General features: G+C 42.5%; 1 protein-coding gene across 3 annotated transcripts in view; it reads right to left on the bottom strand.

Moving 5' to 3' along the window:
• Positions 1 to 3,155: 3,155 nt before the first annotated feature.
• The window catches only part of ROCK1 (Rho associated coiled-coil containing protein kinase 1), a 96,251-nt gene continuing 82,360 nt past the window's right edge, over positions 3,156 to 17,046 (bottom strand). Inside the window, exons 29-34 of one of the 3 annotated variants that reach the window (XM_069853953.1) lie at positions 16,416 to 16,504; positions 14,927 to 15,005; positions 14,546 to 14,807; positions 13,171 to 13,378; positions 3,733 to 7,096; positions 3,156 to 3,478 (exon numbers count right to left, since the gene is read on the bottom strand). In XM_069853953.1, coding sequence (XP_069710054.1) covers positions 7,093 to 7,096; positions 13,171 to 13,378; positions 14,546 to 14,807; positions 14,927 to 15,005; positions 16,416 to 16,504 — 642 coding nt within the window. In that variant the 3' untranslated portion in view covers positions 3,156 to 3,478; positions 3,733 to 7,092. Of the gene's footprint in view, positions 3,479 to 3,732; positions 7,097 to 8,778; positions 9,005 to 13,170; positions 13,379 to 14,545; positions 14,808 to 14,926; positions 15,006 to 16,415; positions 16,505 to 17,046 lie in introns of those variants that run through there. The other 2 variants (XM_069853955.1, XM_069853954.1) reach the window with 2 other exon arrangements.

Here is a 17,046-nt window from a genome sequence, read left to right on the forward strand (position 1 = left end):
CTCCTAGTCTGTAGCACTGCACAGGGTTGTTGTGCCCCAAGTGCAGGACCCGGCATTTGGCCATGTTAAACCTCATGCCATTGGTCTCAGCCCATTGGTCTCAAAGGTCTCTTCCAACCAAGCAGTTCTTGGAGGAGCTGAGGAGCCGGGCTTGGCTTGCAGGTGGTCTGGTGGTTTTATCCAGAAGCCGTGATGGGAGGGAAATGCAGGGAAGGAAAAGGAGGTTGAAGGTGGAAGATGTGTGGAGTGACAGAGAAAATTGTTAACGAGAAAACTTTTTATCAGCACAGGAAAGACATGGACCTGTTGGAGCGAGTCCAGAGGAGGCCATGAAGGTGATCAGAGGGCTGGCCCACATCCCCTATGAGGACAGACTGGCAGAGTTGGGCTTGTTCAGCCTGGAGAAGAGAAGGCTCTGGGGAGACCTTATAGTGGCCTTCCTGTCCCAGAAGGGGCTGTAGGAAAGCTGGAGAGGGCTCTTTATCGGGGAGGGCAGTGACAGGAGGAGGGTGAATGGTTTTAAGCAGAAAGAGGGGAGATTTTGGTTAGATATTAGGAAGAATATTTTTTTCTTGCTAGAGTGGTGAGGCACTGGCACAGGTTGCCCAAAGAAGTCGTGGCTGCCCCATCCCTGGAAGTGTTCAAGGCCAGTTTGGATGGGGCTTTGTGCAACCTGATCCAGTGGAAAGTGCCCCTGCCCATGGCAGTGGGGTTGGAACTGGATAATCTCTAAGTCCCTTCCAAACCGTTCTATGATTAAAGGGCAGAGGGGATGGGAAATGTACCAGCAATCATTTTAAGACTCGGAGATGGGTAACAGATAAGGAGCACTGAAGGATGATTGTCGTGGAGGCAATGGCCAGGAGCCTTCAGGAAAACAAAAAAAATGGTTTTAAACATACTAAAACCAGGAGAAACTAAAGCAGGCCTTAAACATAAAAAGTGTGGAAGGCTTAGAAATGTCAGTCTTTTCAGCTTGTCACAGAGAAGAACAAAAATTGATTTTATTGTCCAGTGTAGGCTCCTAGATGTGAAAAGGAAATTTTCGGGAACAAGGATTACTTTTCACAGGGAAGCTCCAGCGCGTGGTATGGTAAGATTAAGCTGGATCTTGAATGAAGACGGAGTTTCCAATTAGTAAGGCAATTTAAGCATTGTTAAGATTTACCAGCACACCTGATTAATCTTTTGTTACTTTAACTTGCTTAAAGGAGCTTTCTAGAAAAGCTTTAATCTGGGTGAGGTCCTGCAGACCATTTATTCAAGGGAGAGCAGATCCCAGCCCTCTCCCCATGGGTCTGAGTGCAGGATATCTCCAGTCTCGCCCCCTGTTCTTGGTACCAGCAGTGACCTGGACAGAGGCCATTGGTCCGTCCCTCCTAAATGAACATGGAATGCTCTGCAGCCTGAAGCTGCACGGAATGAATTTATCATCCTTCCTGACCAGGGCTTGGACAATCACAGACTCTTCGCGGCCGGGATTTGGCAAAGGCGCTAGAGGGTGCTGCGCTGAAAGAGAAGAATCGGGGTTTGGGATCTGCCGGAAAAATCTTCCCGACCTTTGCAAGGTGAAGAACCGCTGCCTCCCTCTTCGTTCCTCCCAGATCGTGTAGGCCTCTTCCTGCTATAGCAGCTTTGTGCCGTCTTTAAAGGGAACATCAGTAGATGCTGGTTTCCTTGCATCTCACACAGGCTGTGTGAGCAGAGAGGCAGGGAGTGCAATCAATATATAAACATGAAATACAGATTACCTTGGAGACATGAAATCTGTAAAAGAATAGTTGAATAATAGTAAATTCATCTTTTTTCTTAGTGAGGACAAACCCTGAGGGAACCTTGGCCTGGGCTGTCGGGGCGTGAGGCCAGAGCTGCCTGCCCTGCTTGTGTCTCTCTGGGCTTTTGCTGGGCCACCTGGGCACGGCAGCTCTTCCACCCCGAGCGTGCTGGCTGTAAGCGGGCTTGGACCCCAAAGCTGGGATTGTTTAGCACGGTGCAGTGTGTGGGCTGGCAGGATTCATTAGTGCTGGAAGGTGGATCAGAGCAAGTCCAGGTCTGTTTACAAGTCTCCCGTGGCTCAGCTGCGAGGAGCATGTGGGGTCAGTGCACCCGCGGACGGAACAAACAGGGGCTGCAATAGGGCAGAAGGTGTGGGGAAGCAAGGGAAACCCATCTGCAAGGGGTGCTTCAGGCTTCTTTGTGATGTCTGCAACAGAACAGAGAATGTAGTCTTGGTTTTAAATAATCAGTATTGGGAATTAAAATACTGCATTTAGATCTCATGTTTCTTTAAAGGGGAAGAGGAGTGATCCAGTACATTGACCTTTATTAACGTACATTTTATTTTCTGTGGAGAGCATAATGTTCTTTGGTACCTTTCTATCTTCAGGCTTTAAACATTCTAGTGAGCTTGTATTCACAGCACAGGTAGAGTCAAACCACATTTTTAACTCCTGTCTTAATAACTGCCCATGGCAGGGGGGTTGGAACTAGATGATCTTTACAGTCCCTTTCAACCCAAGCTATTCTATGATTCTATGATTCTGTATTAAAATAATCCAGGTTTTATGTGCTTTAGGTCTGATTTTCCAGCATCCTGATACATTAACAGTACTTTACACATTTAAAGAAAAGTTCTTTTTCGTGTTAAAGGTAAGCAGCCCACTTCCCTGCATGGCAAACCTTGACTATCTCCAACTGAGTACCCAGGAAATGAGGAACAGAAACAAGACGTTTGAATAGAAGCGGTGTGCACGATCTCCCTGGCACTGCACAGGGCCAAGCGATCCCCAGAGATCTCCATGGCTGCCCTGGAGCTAACTTAGGGGTCAGCGTTACGGCCTGGCCGAGGCGCTCCCAGCATGAAAGTGAAAGCCACTGCTACATTTGATCGCTATCTCACAGCAGCTACATACAGAAATGCAGTGTCAATGAGGTATGATGACTACTAATAGACAATATAGAACATGTAATAATAGACAATACGGAACATGCAATGGCAGGGTGAAGAAAAACATAGCAGTCCAGGAGACCTAATCGCCCTCTACCACTGCCTGAAAGGAGGTTGTGGTGAGGTGGGCCTTGGTGTCTTCTCCCAAGTAAAAGAGATAGGACAAGAGGAATGGCCTCAAGTTGCACCACGGAAGGTTTAGATTGGATGTTATGAAAAATTTCTTTACTGAAAGAGTGGTGAAGCACTGGAACAGGCTGCCCAGGAAAGTGGTGGAGTCTCTGGAGGTGTTCAGAAAGCCCTGGAGGCGTTCAAAAAGCGTGTAGACATGGCACTTTGGGACAGGGTTTGGTAGGCACAGTGGTGTGGGGCTGACGGCTGGACTGGATGATCTTAGAAGTCTTTTCCAAACTTAATGATTCTGGGATTCCATATTTGAATGACGTACGTGGTATCCCCCATTTCAGCATTACCAGTCGCATTTCAGCAGTTTTCAAACTTTTTGCCTTCTGAGTCGCTATGGATGTATGTCTGGGGGAAGGAAAATGAACAGAACTGTATTTGCATTTTTTATGTTGTCACTAATATATAAAACATGCCAGCAGAGTTCACCAGCTCAGAGGGAAGCCCAGCACCTGCTGCCTCTCCTCTCACTTCATGATTCCTGACTTGCTCCCAGCTACAGCCTCTGTGGCTGCTGGCAAGTCCCGCAGGTGGGAGAGGCTGCATCCTTTCCTTATTACTCAGGCTGTTGGCTACAGGTAGCTACTCTTACCATCTCTTACCATTTTCTTTTCCTGTTTCCTTCAGCAGGGGAGGCTTGAAGAGGGAATGACAAAGCGCAGATTTTGGCATTCCACCGACACTGATGAAGTTTCAACCTAATACAGCAACAGAAAGCGGAAAAAAGGTGGAGGCACATGAACAAAAACCAATGACATAAGAATCTAGTCCTCTCAATTTCTCCAACAGTTCATAAAACTACAGCTTCACCGACACAAACGAAGCCAGCTTGATCTATGGGAATGGGTAAGCTGATGACTCCCTGGCACTGTATTAGATGAGCATAGGCAAAATGTTCCTGTAAGAGGAATTGTTAATGGCAGGGGTAAAAGGTGAGCAAAATAAGGCAGAAAGAGCTGGAGAAAACAGGGCTGTAGTGAACACGGGAGCACACCAATGTTTTTTTGCCGGATGGTGAAGCTGATGCTTGCTGTAAATTCAGTAACAATTATTTTTGTCCCTGAAATGTCTGTTTGCACAGCTGAAGTCGCAGGCATTACTCTTCCTAACAGCAGAAACTCTTGCCTGAATTTCTTATGCAAATTGTAGCTATTCCTGTGGGCAGGCACCTTGCTTACCGTAAACAAGTGCCAACATCAGCGTATCAGGACACACAAACTGTAATTTGCATGTCTAGACTTCATTATGACGGCATTTTAGTTGCAATGTATCCCAGACGCACAAGCCAGTGTAATTTTACACTTCTTTCTGTCTGCTGCTTCTTTCTCAAGCAAAATCAGCATTTAAAGAACAGCAGAATTTCAGCATTGCTAAAAAGCCCTGGAAACGATAGTGCGTGCCAATCCATAGAGCAAACCCATTTTTCCACGATCCTTCCCTCTTCCTACTAATTATCTATTCACAGCAGTTTTTACACTGTTTTTAAGATTCATAAAATACGGAACTACAAGATGGGACTCTTTAATGAAGAACTTATTCAAGCGAAGAGGTTTCTGAACCCACAGAGTAGCCAATTACATGTAAAGGAAAGCAGAAGAGCAATCCAAAACCTAATCCAAGTCTGGAGAATGTCCTGAGCAGGAGTCTTTCCTATTGCTCTGAATTTCCTAGTATAGTATCTGTATTGAAGCAAGATACATTTAATAACCTCACTGTATTATTTCCTCTCTGGGTATGCAATAGATTAAAGTAGGTCATAGCTATTCCTTGTATTGATTTGCAAGCTCACAGCCACTGTGATTGCCCATCTGGAAGGGGTCTTCAGTTTGCTCCATCTCCAGCTTTGAAAATTGCTGACATTTCTGATACAGCGAGCTCAACACAGAGGAACTTTCTGAAATTACCACATCACCTCCTTGTATTTATCTGCTTTTCCCAGCTCTGTGACCTCCAAAGGACGCACAATCATTCACATATAGTTTGTCCCCATTTACCCCATTGGCGTACAGGCCTTGGTGGATCACACCGGCAGATTTATGGACAGCTTTGTGGGAGGCACAGGCTGTTCAGGAAAACCAACCCAATTTCAACAATCCCTACAACAAACCCCACTCCACAGCTCAGGGTTTCCTCCCCTCAAATACACGGGATTTTTGCACCTCCAAAGCCGCACCAGGAAGGATGAAGCTGTCAGAAGGCAAGCTCACGGTGATGGCTGAATAATACATATAAATTAGGCCAGTACAGCAGGCCAGGAGAATAAAGGAATCAAAAAGGTACTCAATACGGTCTGTACTTATTCACATAGAACAGTAAAAAGATGTTTCAGAACCCCTTAGGTGTTTTGTTGCAAACGCACCTTGTACTGGAAGCCGCTGCACTGTCTGAATGCTTACTAAGATGTACAAACTGCCGTCGGGAGAAAACACCATGCCAGTCGTTTTCAAAAGGGTCTTTCCATAAATTACTTTATTTCTCATTAAATGAGCACAGACTCATCACCATATTAATAACAGATATGTTTATTATTACATATCCATCAGTGCGGCTTTCAATACCACTTGAAACATGCAAATCGTCCTATGGACGAATCAGTTTTCCAGTGCTTCTTATTTAATACACAACTGCAAAGCCATTATAAATTACTGAGGAGGTATTTGGTTAAGAAATTAAAATAAAACCATACTGCCCATACTATGAATGCATTCCTGCTACAAAGCAAGAGCCTGACAGCATTTACTGAAATTCCTGAATTACCTGGAGCTTTTGTGTTACGAGCTTGCTTTGTTTGGTTGGTTGCATTGCCTACACATCCCTGGGCTGATGAGACTGAATCAGTCTTTCTTTGTAAGAGGAATTCTCATTCAAAGATTGTACTTAATTTAGAAAACGCATCTAGCATCTACAGTACTTCAACCAATTAAAATTCAGCAACAACCACAGATATGTAATAGTTTTTTAGAGGTTTCCTTTGTTTAGTTTTAGATTTCTACATTTATTGACATGGCAATAATAAAATTATCTCAAATTAAGGCACTAAAAGGACACTGTAAAACCCAGTAAAAGTGTTCTAAGAATAATTTACATTTCAAACAGTGCATATATTTCTTAAATGTTTGTTAACTTAAGGTACGTTATCACTTAAAATTGTAAGGCAATATGTTATACAGTTACAGAAATGACGTACCCCGATATGCTTCCAAACATGGTGGCTCTGTTTACTGTTAGTTTCTAATGCCTCTAATAGTAAAATAATTCAGTATGGCTTGGCAAAAATGCATAGATTAAAGGCAATTACTTGTTTTCCCTCCTTTACAAACCTGCTGAATCAGTATTTTGTAAAGCATAATGCAAAATGTTTAACACTTTGATCTGTTCTGTGGTGGGTGGTTAGCATTAAGGCTGTTAGGAACTCTGCAGTGAAGGCACTGAAGTTCAAGTGATAAGGCTTCATTTGTAAGCGAGTTCTGCAGTCTTCAAGAGCACAACTTTGAGTCTTGAAAGCAATTGCAGTCCTTCTCATTGAGAAACCTTCCTCCTCTACGCCGTTTCGCACGCTCATCTTGACATAAATATCCCCTTCACAGGGTAAACAGTCCTTTTCTTTCACTGGTACAAAGAAAGTTGGCTGCATTTCGTTACGATTGACAGGCTTTTTTTTTTTTAAAAAATCCAAAAGGCAGCACCTTTTTTTATACACCTAGCTAAGCTTTATTTGCTTTAACTTGCATTACATAGTAATAATTAATCTAATCTACCTTTAGGCAAACCCGCAATTAAACACCCTCAGTGTGCTTTTGTGCCAAAGCAAGGAGGAGACAGTAATAGCAATCTTAACCCTGAAGCCTGTGATAGTTATGTTGAAAGGAACAACAGCCCGTCTGCACTGCTCTGTGTGGTTAAAAAAAGCCCTGTTTCTCAGACCGCATCCCATGAGATTCCATTAAGCACCGTACGTGTGGTTAGCTGGAACAAAGAAGAAAACAGACAATTAATAACAAATATAAAAATTAGCTTCATAACGCTGGTGCATGTTTGCCAGGAGCCTCGGTGAAGAAAATGCTTTATGTTAACACAGTATTTTTTCAATTGCCATGGTGCAACGGTACAATCTTACCTACATGATCTTCCAAACTGTTCCTAATTTCAAACCACACTAAAGGAACACAGACATCAGACAGACGATAGTGTTCCCACAGCTTTACATTAAGCCATAAAGAGTAAACAATCTTGGGTGCATTCATTGCAAATGCAAGGTGACCCGCTCTCACTCACAGGACGAGAAGCTCTACAGGGCGAAGAGCAGGCACATGCAATTGCCAGAGCTCGTCTGATGCACAGGAGTTTTGGTTGTCTGGGTTTGTAAAAATGTACTAACTTGATCAGGTGCCCAAGTCCAAAGCATATAAATTAGCAAGCTATAAACGACGATGTTTCAGACCCAGAAGCAGTGCTGCAAATGCTAGCAAGTTCATAATGAAGGTCTGATTTGTATTTACTAGGGATAAGTTATCAAATGAATAGAACTTAAGATGAACTTATAAGTGCAGCTCCTTTTAAGGGGTCTGATGCTTCTCCCCATGAAGCCAAACGCAGTGCTGCCTGCCAACTGCAAAGAAAGGTGGATCAGACCCTAAATGAAATGTAATGAAACATGACACCAAGCTTCTGAGGTCCCTTCCAACCCGAACTGTTCTATGATCTCAAAGCATGTGTTAAAGCCTGGATCTATCCAAGAGAATAGTTAATGTCTGCTTACGTAGTAGGACTCCACCACCGAGATCACATTCTGCCAAACTCTCTGACAAGAGAGCAATTTTCAGATACTCTGTAAAAGCTGAACATGTACTTCCCATAAAACTCCTCACTGCTTCTCTTACTCCCACACTGAGGTAAAAAGGTTGGAATGAGCACTGAAGGTGCAGTGTCTTGAGTTAAGCTGATCTAACAACTCGCTGCCTCCCAACAGGAAAAGGGCCCGCTGCCCCTCCACTTTATCACCTTCCTGACCCCAGGGAGGCACGTTCGTTCCCACCTGTTCTCACCTCTGGCACCACACCTCTAGCGGGCTGATATCACTCACTACCTCGGCAAAAGAAATCTACATTTATTTGACACTCAGGAAACTGAACCGTGGATCTGCAAGGAAGGGTCCAAAACGGATTATTTCAAGCACTTACCCAGGATCCAATGGCAGAAAAGCAGGGGAAGAAGACAGAGGGAAAATCCTCCCCCTTAAATAGCAGCAGGCTATCAGATTAGCTCAGCTACTATGCAATCAGCAGTTAAGAGTTCAGTATAAAAGATCCATTGTAAATTTATTTAATAATCTGAATTTAAACACCTAGTACATCATAAGTGAATTTTCCTAAAATAAATCCAAATGCTTCTCCTTCTCAGTATACAAGATGGAATATGCAGCAATAGCAGAGCACAGGTTGGCCATACTGCATCACAACAGGGATGTTCACAGACACAGCAAACATCACATTTGCCTGGGAAAGTCACAAGAACGCCCACAGTAGAACAGCTTGAAAGAGAAGTTCCTATCTGAACTTTTTTTATAATGCTTATTTGCTCAGTGCAACTCAGTCTTCACTATTTGCTCGCGTTGCTCTGCAGGTGCCACACAACCCCCCACTACATTCCAGCCAACCCCAGTGGCAGCTGTCTGATGGGGAACAGCATGCCATGAAGCAGCCCAAGCAGCTCCTCAAGCATCAGCAAGGTGCAGGGGCTCCCCACCTGCCTCCTGCACATGTTTCCATGCAGCGTGAAAGGCCGGCATCACACACATACCTAGCGTTCTTGCTGGTCAAGTACTTTGCATTTCTAAACTTCTTATGCTCAATATGCTTCCTCCATAGCCACTGCCTACAGCGCACAGCATTAAAACCGAGATGGCTGTAAATTAATTGTACGTTTAAAGAAGCTATGTCAGTATTAAACATTAAGAAACAAGATTTCTAAGATCAAATAGCAATTACGTCATCAAACTCACTGGTGCGTTTGGGCTCAGTCTAGAAGAGTAATATAAATGTTAACTGTTTGATTCACACCACACAGGAATTGACTGTTACAAAATTTCAGAAGTTAAAGAGATAAGATACCACACATGTATTAACTTCTCAATTGCCAGAAAACTTAAGAGCTTTACTTCTTCCCAAGAAGATGGAGAAAGGTGTGAACAGAGGCCATACGCTACGGCGAACAGAGAGAAGGTGAAGCTGCGATATTGTGAACAGCTCAATTGACCTGGCACTTCACTAGCGCAAGAAAACCATCTTCCCCCATCCTCCTGCCATTCTTGAAACAGATCTGGTGCCTTCTGGACTCTTCCACGAACCACTGCAACTTCCTAACCCAACAGAAAACCACATGCTTTTCTTTCGTGGGGTTAGGGTTGAGGGTTTTTTATTGTTATGCTTTGGGGTTTTTGGATTTTCTTTAGTAAAAACATTCCCGGATTAATTCTCTGCTGGAAAATAGATCAGTTTTCTGTAGTAATCTGTGAAGCATGAGCTGACACAAGATGAAGTGCAGGAATGTGCAACTCTTCTCCTAGTGCTGGTGAGATACCGGGCTCATCGTATCTCTACGATCTTAAAACAAGAGCTTTAAAGATGGTGTTTCTTATTTTTAAAAGAAGTTCCCATTCATGACTTGCATATTTCTCTGATTCTCTAACACTCACATGACAAATGCCAACAGGATTAGTAACAGGAATTGTCAGTCCCTGATCTCCCCAAACAGACCCATTCCTTAAAAAGTTACTGTAAATGTTCAGATTTGTAAATCTGTTCATCTACAGGAGATCAGCTACAAACTTGTTCTTCATAGAATCACAGAATCATAAAGGTTGCAAAAGACGTCTAAGATCATCCAAGTCAATCATCAAACCAGCATTTCTATCAAGACAGAGTGAAAAAGAATCAATGAATTGATTTATGAAAATGGATTTGCTCCCATAAGAGTATGGATGAAAGCTTCTCTGCTTTTCCAATTAGCTCGAAAACGCCTGGGTAAAAAGATAAGATCCTGACACAAAAAATCTGAGAAATCACATGGTTGTGTTAAAATAAACCCCAAAAACCCAAACTACAGAAAAGCCGACAGCTCTGAGACATCTGAACACCAGAGCTGGTTTGCCCAGAGTAGGTTTTTAACCTTCCTCCCCCTTTTTTTAAATTTCCGGTGTGTGTGCACATGCAAATTCCCCCTTCACGCCCTGGCAAGAGGCAACTGCAGTGACTGCAGCAGCTGAGGAACCTCCCAAAAACTGGAAACAAACATTGCAACAGAACTTAAAAAAAAAATCAGGTTATCGCAGTTACCAGAGGACTTTGCAAGGACAATGGACAGGAAAGCATACTCGGAATACAGCTCAAACAGTCTTTCGGAAAATATGTGAAATACAAAGATGGAGGCACTGTCTTTACAGACTGAACTCTACCACAGATAAGACTGGGTGGAGGTGGCGGGGGGGAAGGGAACAATCTGTGAATAACTCAATAGCACAGGACGATTTCTAAAATGTACAATCAGGACTATGATCTTCCAAGTGTTGTTTTAGATTATTCCAATTAATACAGCTTAAAGATCCGAGTAAACAGGGTATAAAAATAATTCTTTCCAATCCCACTGGCTGGCTGTTTGGTTTGGGGGAGTTGGTTGGTTTGGGGTTTTCTTACTGCCCAAGAATATTATCTCCTCAAAATATTCTCAGTTAATTTGACCTCTTTTTCAGTGAGCAAAGTTGGCTGGCATTATTTCAGCGTCACATTTAAAAAAAAACCTTTTAAACAATATTAATTAATTTTACTTTATCAGTTCTGGGTTGTTCTTTCCCCAGAATGTACGGAGGGAGGGCCATTCAGTATCCAAATCTTTCCATCTAATCCTTTCAAGTATCAACATGTTCTGCTTTTTCTTTCAGTCCTAGGTGGTCCAAGACTCGATGAAAAATCTTACTAATCTTTAACAGAGCTCTTTAACCAGTTCTAAGAACTTCCGCTCTCTTTATCCGCCCATTTAAAAGGTCTGCCTTTAGTAACTCGTTTTTAGAATCCTGATCATTGTTTGAATAAATGTATCATATAAAAAAAATGTATCATCATAAAAGCACTTGGGTTACTTCTCAACCATAGAACAAGAGTACATCTTCAATGGCCCCGCTGTAAATAAAGGTGATGTTAAACAACAGCTATTAGTGCAGCAGGTGTAATTTATATCCAAAAGCATTACAAGATCTGGCTAAAGCCTGTGGAGGGGGCTAACATTTTTCAGTAAACCTTGGAAAATTGAGGACTGAAGGAAAAATAAGTTTGGACACACCGCTAAGCTGTAAAGCTTTTGCATAGTGGGAGAAATGGACATTTTGTAGATAAGACAAACAGTTTAAGATTCTGCTATACAAGTCTGCACTGCCTAAGTACGTAACAAACATGACCGAACGCCCCTGAAATTAGCAATTACCCATTTGCCTTTATTTAGTACAATACTGAGGATGCTACTATTTAGTGGGCAGTTGTTCTTCTTAAATCATGTTATCTCTGTGTGCTTTTCCACTGCACTTACCTGTGTTTTCAACATATTTTTACAGTGAAGACCATAAGGAAAACCTCCTGCTTCCCAGGAAATTTCCCCACAAATCATTAGTGTCGCTGTGTTTCACAACTTCAGCTTGCTTAAGCGCCAGTGTTGAAAAATGTTAAATCTCATCATGACTCGGTTATGTTCCTGCCATTTGAACAGCACCTGGCAAGCCAAGACTCTGTTTGGTGTTTGTGAATATGGCTCCTTCCCCAAATATGCCGCACAGCTACACACTCTCACTTGGCTGCTGGTCACAGATCTCTTTATGTCCTTCTCCTCATGCTGTTGTATTGCCAGCTCTAAAACAATACTGTGTGCAACATCACTGTGCTTTACACTGACAGCTTTGTATTTGAAGCCTGCAGTGGTTTTGCTGGATGAAATTTACTTGAGGGCCTTCACTGGTTTTTTGTATCTCAAAATCTTGATCACTCACATTTTAGTGTTAATTATAGGCACAACAAAATCAGCATCCTTTGTATCTTTCAGATTTTTTCTCTACTCTCCCCTGCAGGAGGATATTTCACAACATGCCCAGTACTTCTTTACATGCAGAAGTCTGCTTTTCATAGAATCATAGAATAGTATGGGTTGGAAGGGACCTTAAACATCACCCAGCTCCAACCCCCCTGCCATGCGCAGGGACACCTCCCACCAGACCAGGCTGCCCAAGGCCTTGAACACCTCCAGGGATGGGGCAGCCACAGCTTCCCTGTGCAACCTGCACCAGCGCCTCACCACTCTCATGGTGAAGAAATTCTTCCTTATGTCTAGTGCTTTTATTGCACTTCATGCAAAAAAATGTTTCCAGGACATTCATTTCAAAAGCACTGCCAATCTGGGAGGACACTTTCCCTACTGAGACATCAGTTTCCACTTCATACTGTCGACCCCGTCGGTTATTTTGGGGGAAAGGAATGCACGTGTTCTATGCAGAAGCTAATACAGGTTAAAATCAGCTTACGGTAACCTAGCATTAAAAAAGTGTATTTTAAATCTTGCCTGGGTTAATGCACAAGGTCACAAACAGCTTACATAACCAACTGCTGGGACAGGAGGAAACAGGGAATAAGCAAGCAGGGAGAAAGAATGGATTTAACACTGAAGCTGCCTCACACCAAAAGAAATGGCCTAACAGCAGGCTGAGAAACTGTACTCAGCCTTGTCTTTAAAAAGGAAAAAGTGCAGCCAGCTCCCTCACACACTCCATCAGGCCAGGCACTGCCACCTCCACAGCACCTTCCCAAATCCAAAGAACCGACAGATTTACTGCAACAGCAGGACAATTCTGTCTGCTCCTTCCCTCAGGATCTGAGCAAAGATACTAGATCAGCAGTTCAACAGTCATAACTGTGGAATTATTTCACAATTTCATGCTAAATAACATTTGTAAACAGAGAATTTTTTTTCAGTTAAAAAGATCCACAGCTTCTGCAGTTTCTCACCTTGTTTTTCCAGAAGTATTTTTAACAGCTTTTCGGAACGACTGATTTGCTGAGGATCTTGTAGACATAGTTCTAGGAGAAGCACGAACAAAAGTAGATGGTGGTGTCTTAGGGATCTTCTTTACTAAATGAGTCACCCACTTCTTCTGTTCATCTTGACAGGACGCCAATAACAACATATCTCTTGCTGAAGTTACATCGTAACTCACTGTGAGTAAAAGGAGGAAGATGATTCAGTGAAAACTACAATGGCACCTACATACATACTTGTATTGGAATTGTTTATATATTTTTGGAAGACAACAAACAGCAGAGGAAATTATGATAGTTTCTTTTGATATTTGTTGCTCTGCATTGAGATTCTTGGCTAACATTCAAGGAATGACAAAATTTACACTGATTGGAGTCTTAATATGCTGGGAAGTGGTGGGGGTGCCATCCCACAGATAATCCACAGGATCACGGAGAGAACTTTTACTCCAATCCATGAAATGGCTGAAAAACCACTCTTCAAGGTCTTAGCACAGCTTGGTGATGTGGCCACCACATTGTCCCCTTAATATAGGCCACGTATAAGAGAAATCATAGAATCATTAGGTTGGAAAAGATCATTGAGATCATCAACTACAACTGTATGTGCCCACTACTAAATCATACCCCCAAGCACCTCATCTACCCGCTATTTAAACACCTCCAGGGATGGTGACTCAGTCACCCCCCGGGCAGCCTCTGCCAGTGCCTGATGCTGCTTTCTGTGAAGAAATTTTTCCAAATGTCCAATCTAAATTTCCCCTGGCAGAGCCTGAGGGTATTCCCTCTTTTCCTATCACACCTGTCACTTGGGAGAAGAGACCGACTACAGCCTCCCTGGTTGTGGAGAGTAATAAGGTCTCCCCCCTCAGTCTCCTCTTCTCCAGGCCAAACAACCCCAGCTCCCTCAGCCGCTCCTCCTAAGACTTGTTCTCCAGTCCCTTCACCAGCTTCACTGCTCTTCTCTATACACACTCTGGGACCTCAGTGTCTTTCTTACAGCAAGGGGCCCAAAACTGAACACAGTATTTGCTTTTGGGTCCCTGATGATCTGGGAACTGTGGGGCTGCCCAGTACTTGGGCACAAAACTCTGGGGTCCCTCTGGTGGCTCTCAGCAGAGCCACTGCAGCTACAGCACCGAAGGCCTCCCTGCAGAGGCTTGCTGCAGCTGCCTGCCCACAAGCAGTGCTAACAGTCTGTTATTGTAATAGCACCTTTTATATCTAAAATCATAAAATTGAAGAGTAGAAAGCTTTTAAACTACAGTGCTTTTATTTGCCTTTGATAGTTTAGCAGGTCTGGCTACACACGCAGAGAGCGCAGAAAGCAAAAAGCCAGGAGTACCTTTGCACGGTGCAATTAATTCCTCCTTTTTATCCAAGTGGTCTCTATGGCACTTCACATGGCATCTTCGACATTCTAGGGCAGCAGGGGGTTTAAAGACATGCCAAAGAGGTTTGGCACACGCCTCACAGTTGGCTGGGAAGTGGTATAACGTTGGAATAAATTCGTGGCCTTTGTGATTTAGAAAATTCGTCTTCTCTGCCGGCTGTGCTGGTTCCACCTCCAAATCCTTCCTGCATTCTCCCTCATTAGCATAGAGAATCTGGAAAAGAATACTGCTGTGTTACTGCGGAAGCACTACATATTTCGTATACTTTCCAAAGAAGCCACCACACTTTTTTTAAGACAGTTTAATAGAAATGAGAATACACTTCTTTTTACCTGGAATATTTTAGGAATTTCTTCAGTTTCAGCTCTATATACATCTCCTTGAGTTACAGGCCGGACATGGAACAGCTTACTAGATTAGAAGAAACATGAATCAGGAAATGCTAAAAGGCTATGTGTGCTTTTAAAAGTATTATCAAAGTGCTTTGAAGTTCCTGTAAACCTTGTTTATACAAGCAATACAATATAATTCAAGGCTACAATATGAGTTTTAAGAATTAATTCATAACTCCTATAGATCTTTTCTAAAGCAATAAAACAAAAACATTTCATACCATGGAAAGAGGGTGATCTTACAACGCTTTCAGGATCCATCATGGTAAATTTACCTGGGAAAAAGGCTTTCAAATTCCTCCTGAGAACACTGGGAAGTCTAACTGAGTATCACTAAAAGAAGTTGATTGATAAACCTGGACAGAAGTAGCCATATAAAGCACAGTACTACTCACTAATTTTTTCACTAAATCATGCTATGACTTGATAAACAATCAATGCCAGAACATCACAAAAGACAATGTGGGACAGCAGCTGTTGAAAATGCTATTAAAATTGAAACAAACATCATCTTATAGTGGGTCAAGACTACAAGGCCATCTATCCCAACATTCTGTTTTCAGCAGTTGCTGTAAAAGATGCTTATGAAAAGAGAATAAGAAACCGCTCAAAGAGAAAATAACTCTTTTCCTGGTTACAAGCAATTGGCAGCTTAAGCACTTCCTGAGTGTAAGATTCCTTCCAGACCACTGTATTTGTCAGTCACTGATAGACCGAGTCATGAATTTTAAAACCTTTTTTCAATTACTATTCTCTAAGGTCCCATAATGTCGATCAGCTGTCCAAACTACACAGTCATGTATCAGCGATGGGCTGCAGTGATATTTGACACAGTTTTCCTCATGTATAACCAATGTAAAGGGACCACAATTCATTTATTTTGTCACTCTAAACAGAAACCATCTGGAAAAATTAGAAATGCTTCAGGCTTGATCAACACCCATCCTTTCTCAGACAGCAAGAAAAAGGTGTGAAGCAAGAGGAGGAGACCTAAAACCAGATAGCCAGTGTCCTATGTATCTCACAACTATCTTGCCTGGCTTTAGGAAGCAGCTTCGAAGCAACTGGAAAAAACAGTCATTACACTGAATCATAAAAAGAGAGAGCACGTTAAATAGGTTCCACTGTCTCTGACCCTTCTTTGCCATAACAAGATGAGGCTCTGTTTCAGTAAATTCAGACCAGTGATGACAGACAGTACCACACTATTGTGTATTTCATTTTTTCTCCAACTTCTAGCAATTGTAGTACAAAGAAAAAGTTCTGTTAATAGCACCCTAAAATACAAACAGACGTTTTCCAACTAGTATTGAGAATTAAATACTGTTAATGGAATTTTGATTCTGGGCTTCTAGATTTGATATCAGTAATCTCACACACAATACTCCTTTGCCAATTTGCATCCAAAACTAAAAGTAACTTTACTTACTCTATATCTAGTACCATGGATGGATTAGACTGGTCCTTGTCCTTTTCATCATTGTAGAACAGTATCTTTTTACTGCTCACCACAACATACTGGGGAAAGAAAGGGTAAAACCATGTTAAAATTGCATTTTAAAAAGCAACACTTGTCCTCCTATACTCCCATAGGAGTATAGGCACATAAAAAGCCTGAATAAACTAAGGTTTTTAAACTAATACTAAGGGATATTTAAACGGTCAAGCAGGCAGCCATACTACTGACAGACAGAGAAGCTCTGCATTGTCACTGGAGCACCTTAAAATGCCTGTGATTATTCTGGAAGTCTATCTGTACACATACTCACAAATTTCAGTTGCTACTGGGGTGTTACTATGAAATTATTTCCCTGAGAAACTCCTGGAGTGAATCAGAAAGTTGTAAGCAACTTCTCTAGCTCTAGAGACTGCAGGACTCCCTGCCACACCAAACTGCTGGTAGGCTAACGAGATTCTCACTGTTCCAGCTATTTCTTACACTTTCAGTTTAAGGCAAATAAAGAGCCAAAATGAATCAGCAGAAATAGAAGTCTCCTATAGATTCCATGTCTAGGACTACAGAGAGACAGTCAAGGAAAGGTTTGCAGAAGAGGAGAAAG

Source organism: Phaenicophaeus curvirostris, chromosome 3 (assembly GCF_032191515.1).
Source record: "Phaenicophaeus curvirostris isolate KB17595 chromosome 3, BPBGC_Pcur_1.0, whole genome shotgun sequence".
Taxonomy (NCBI): Eukaryota; Metazoa; Chordata; class Aves; order Cuculiformes; family Cuculidae; genus Phaenicophaeus; species Phaenicophaeus curvirostris.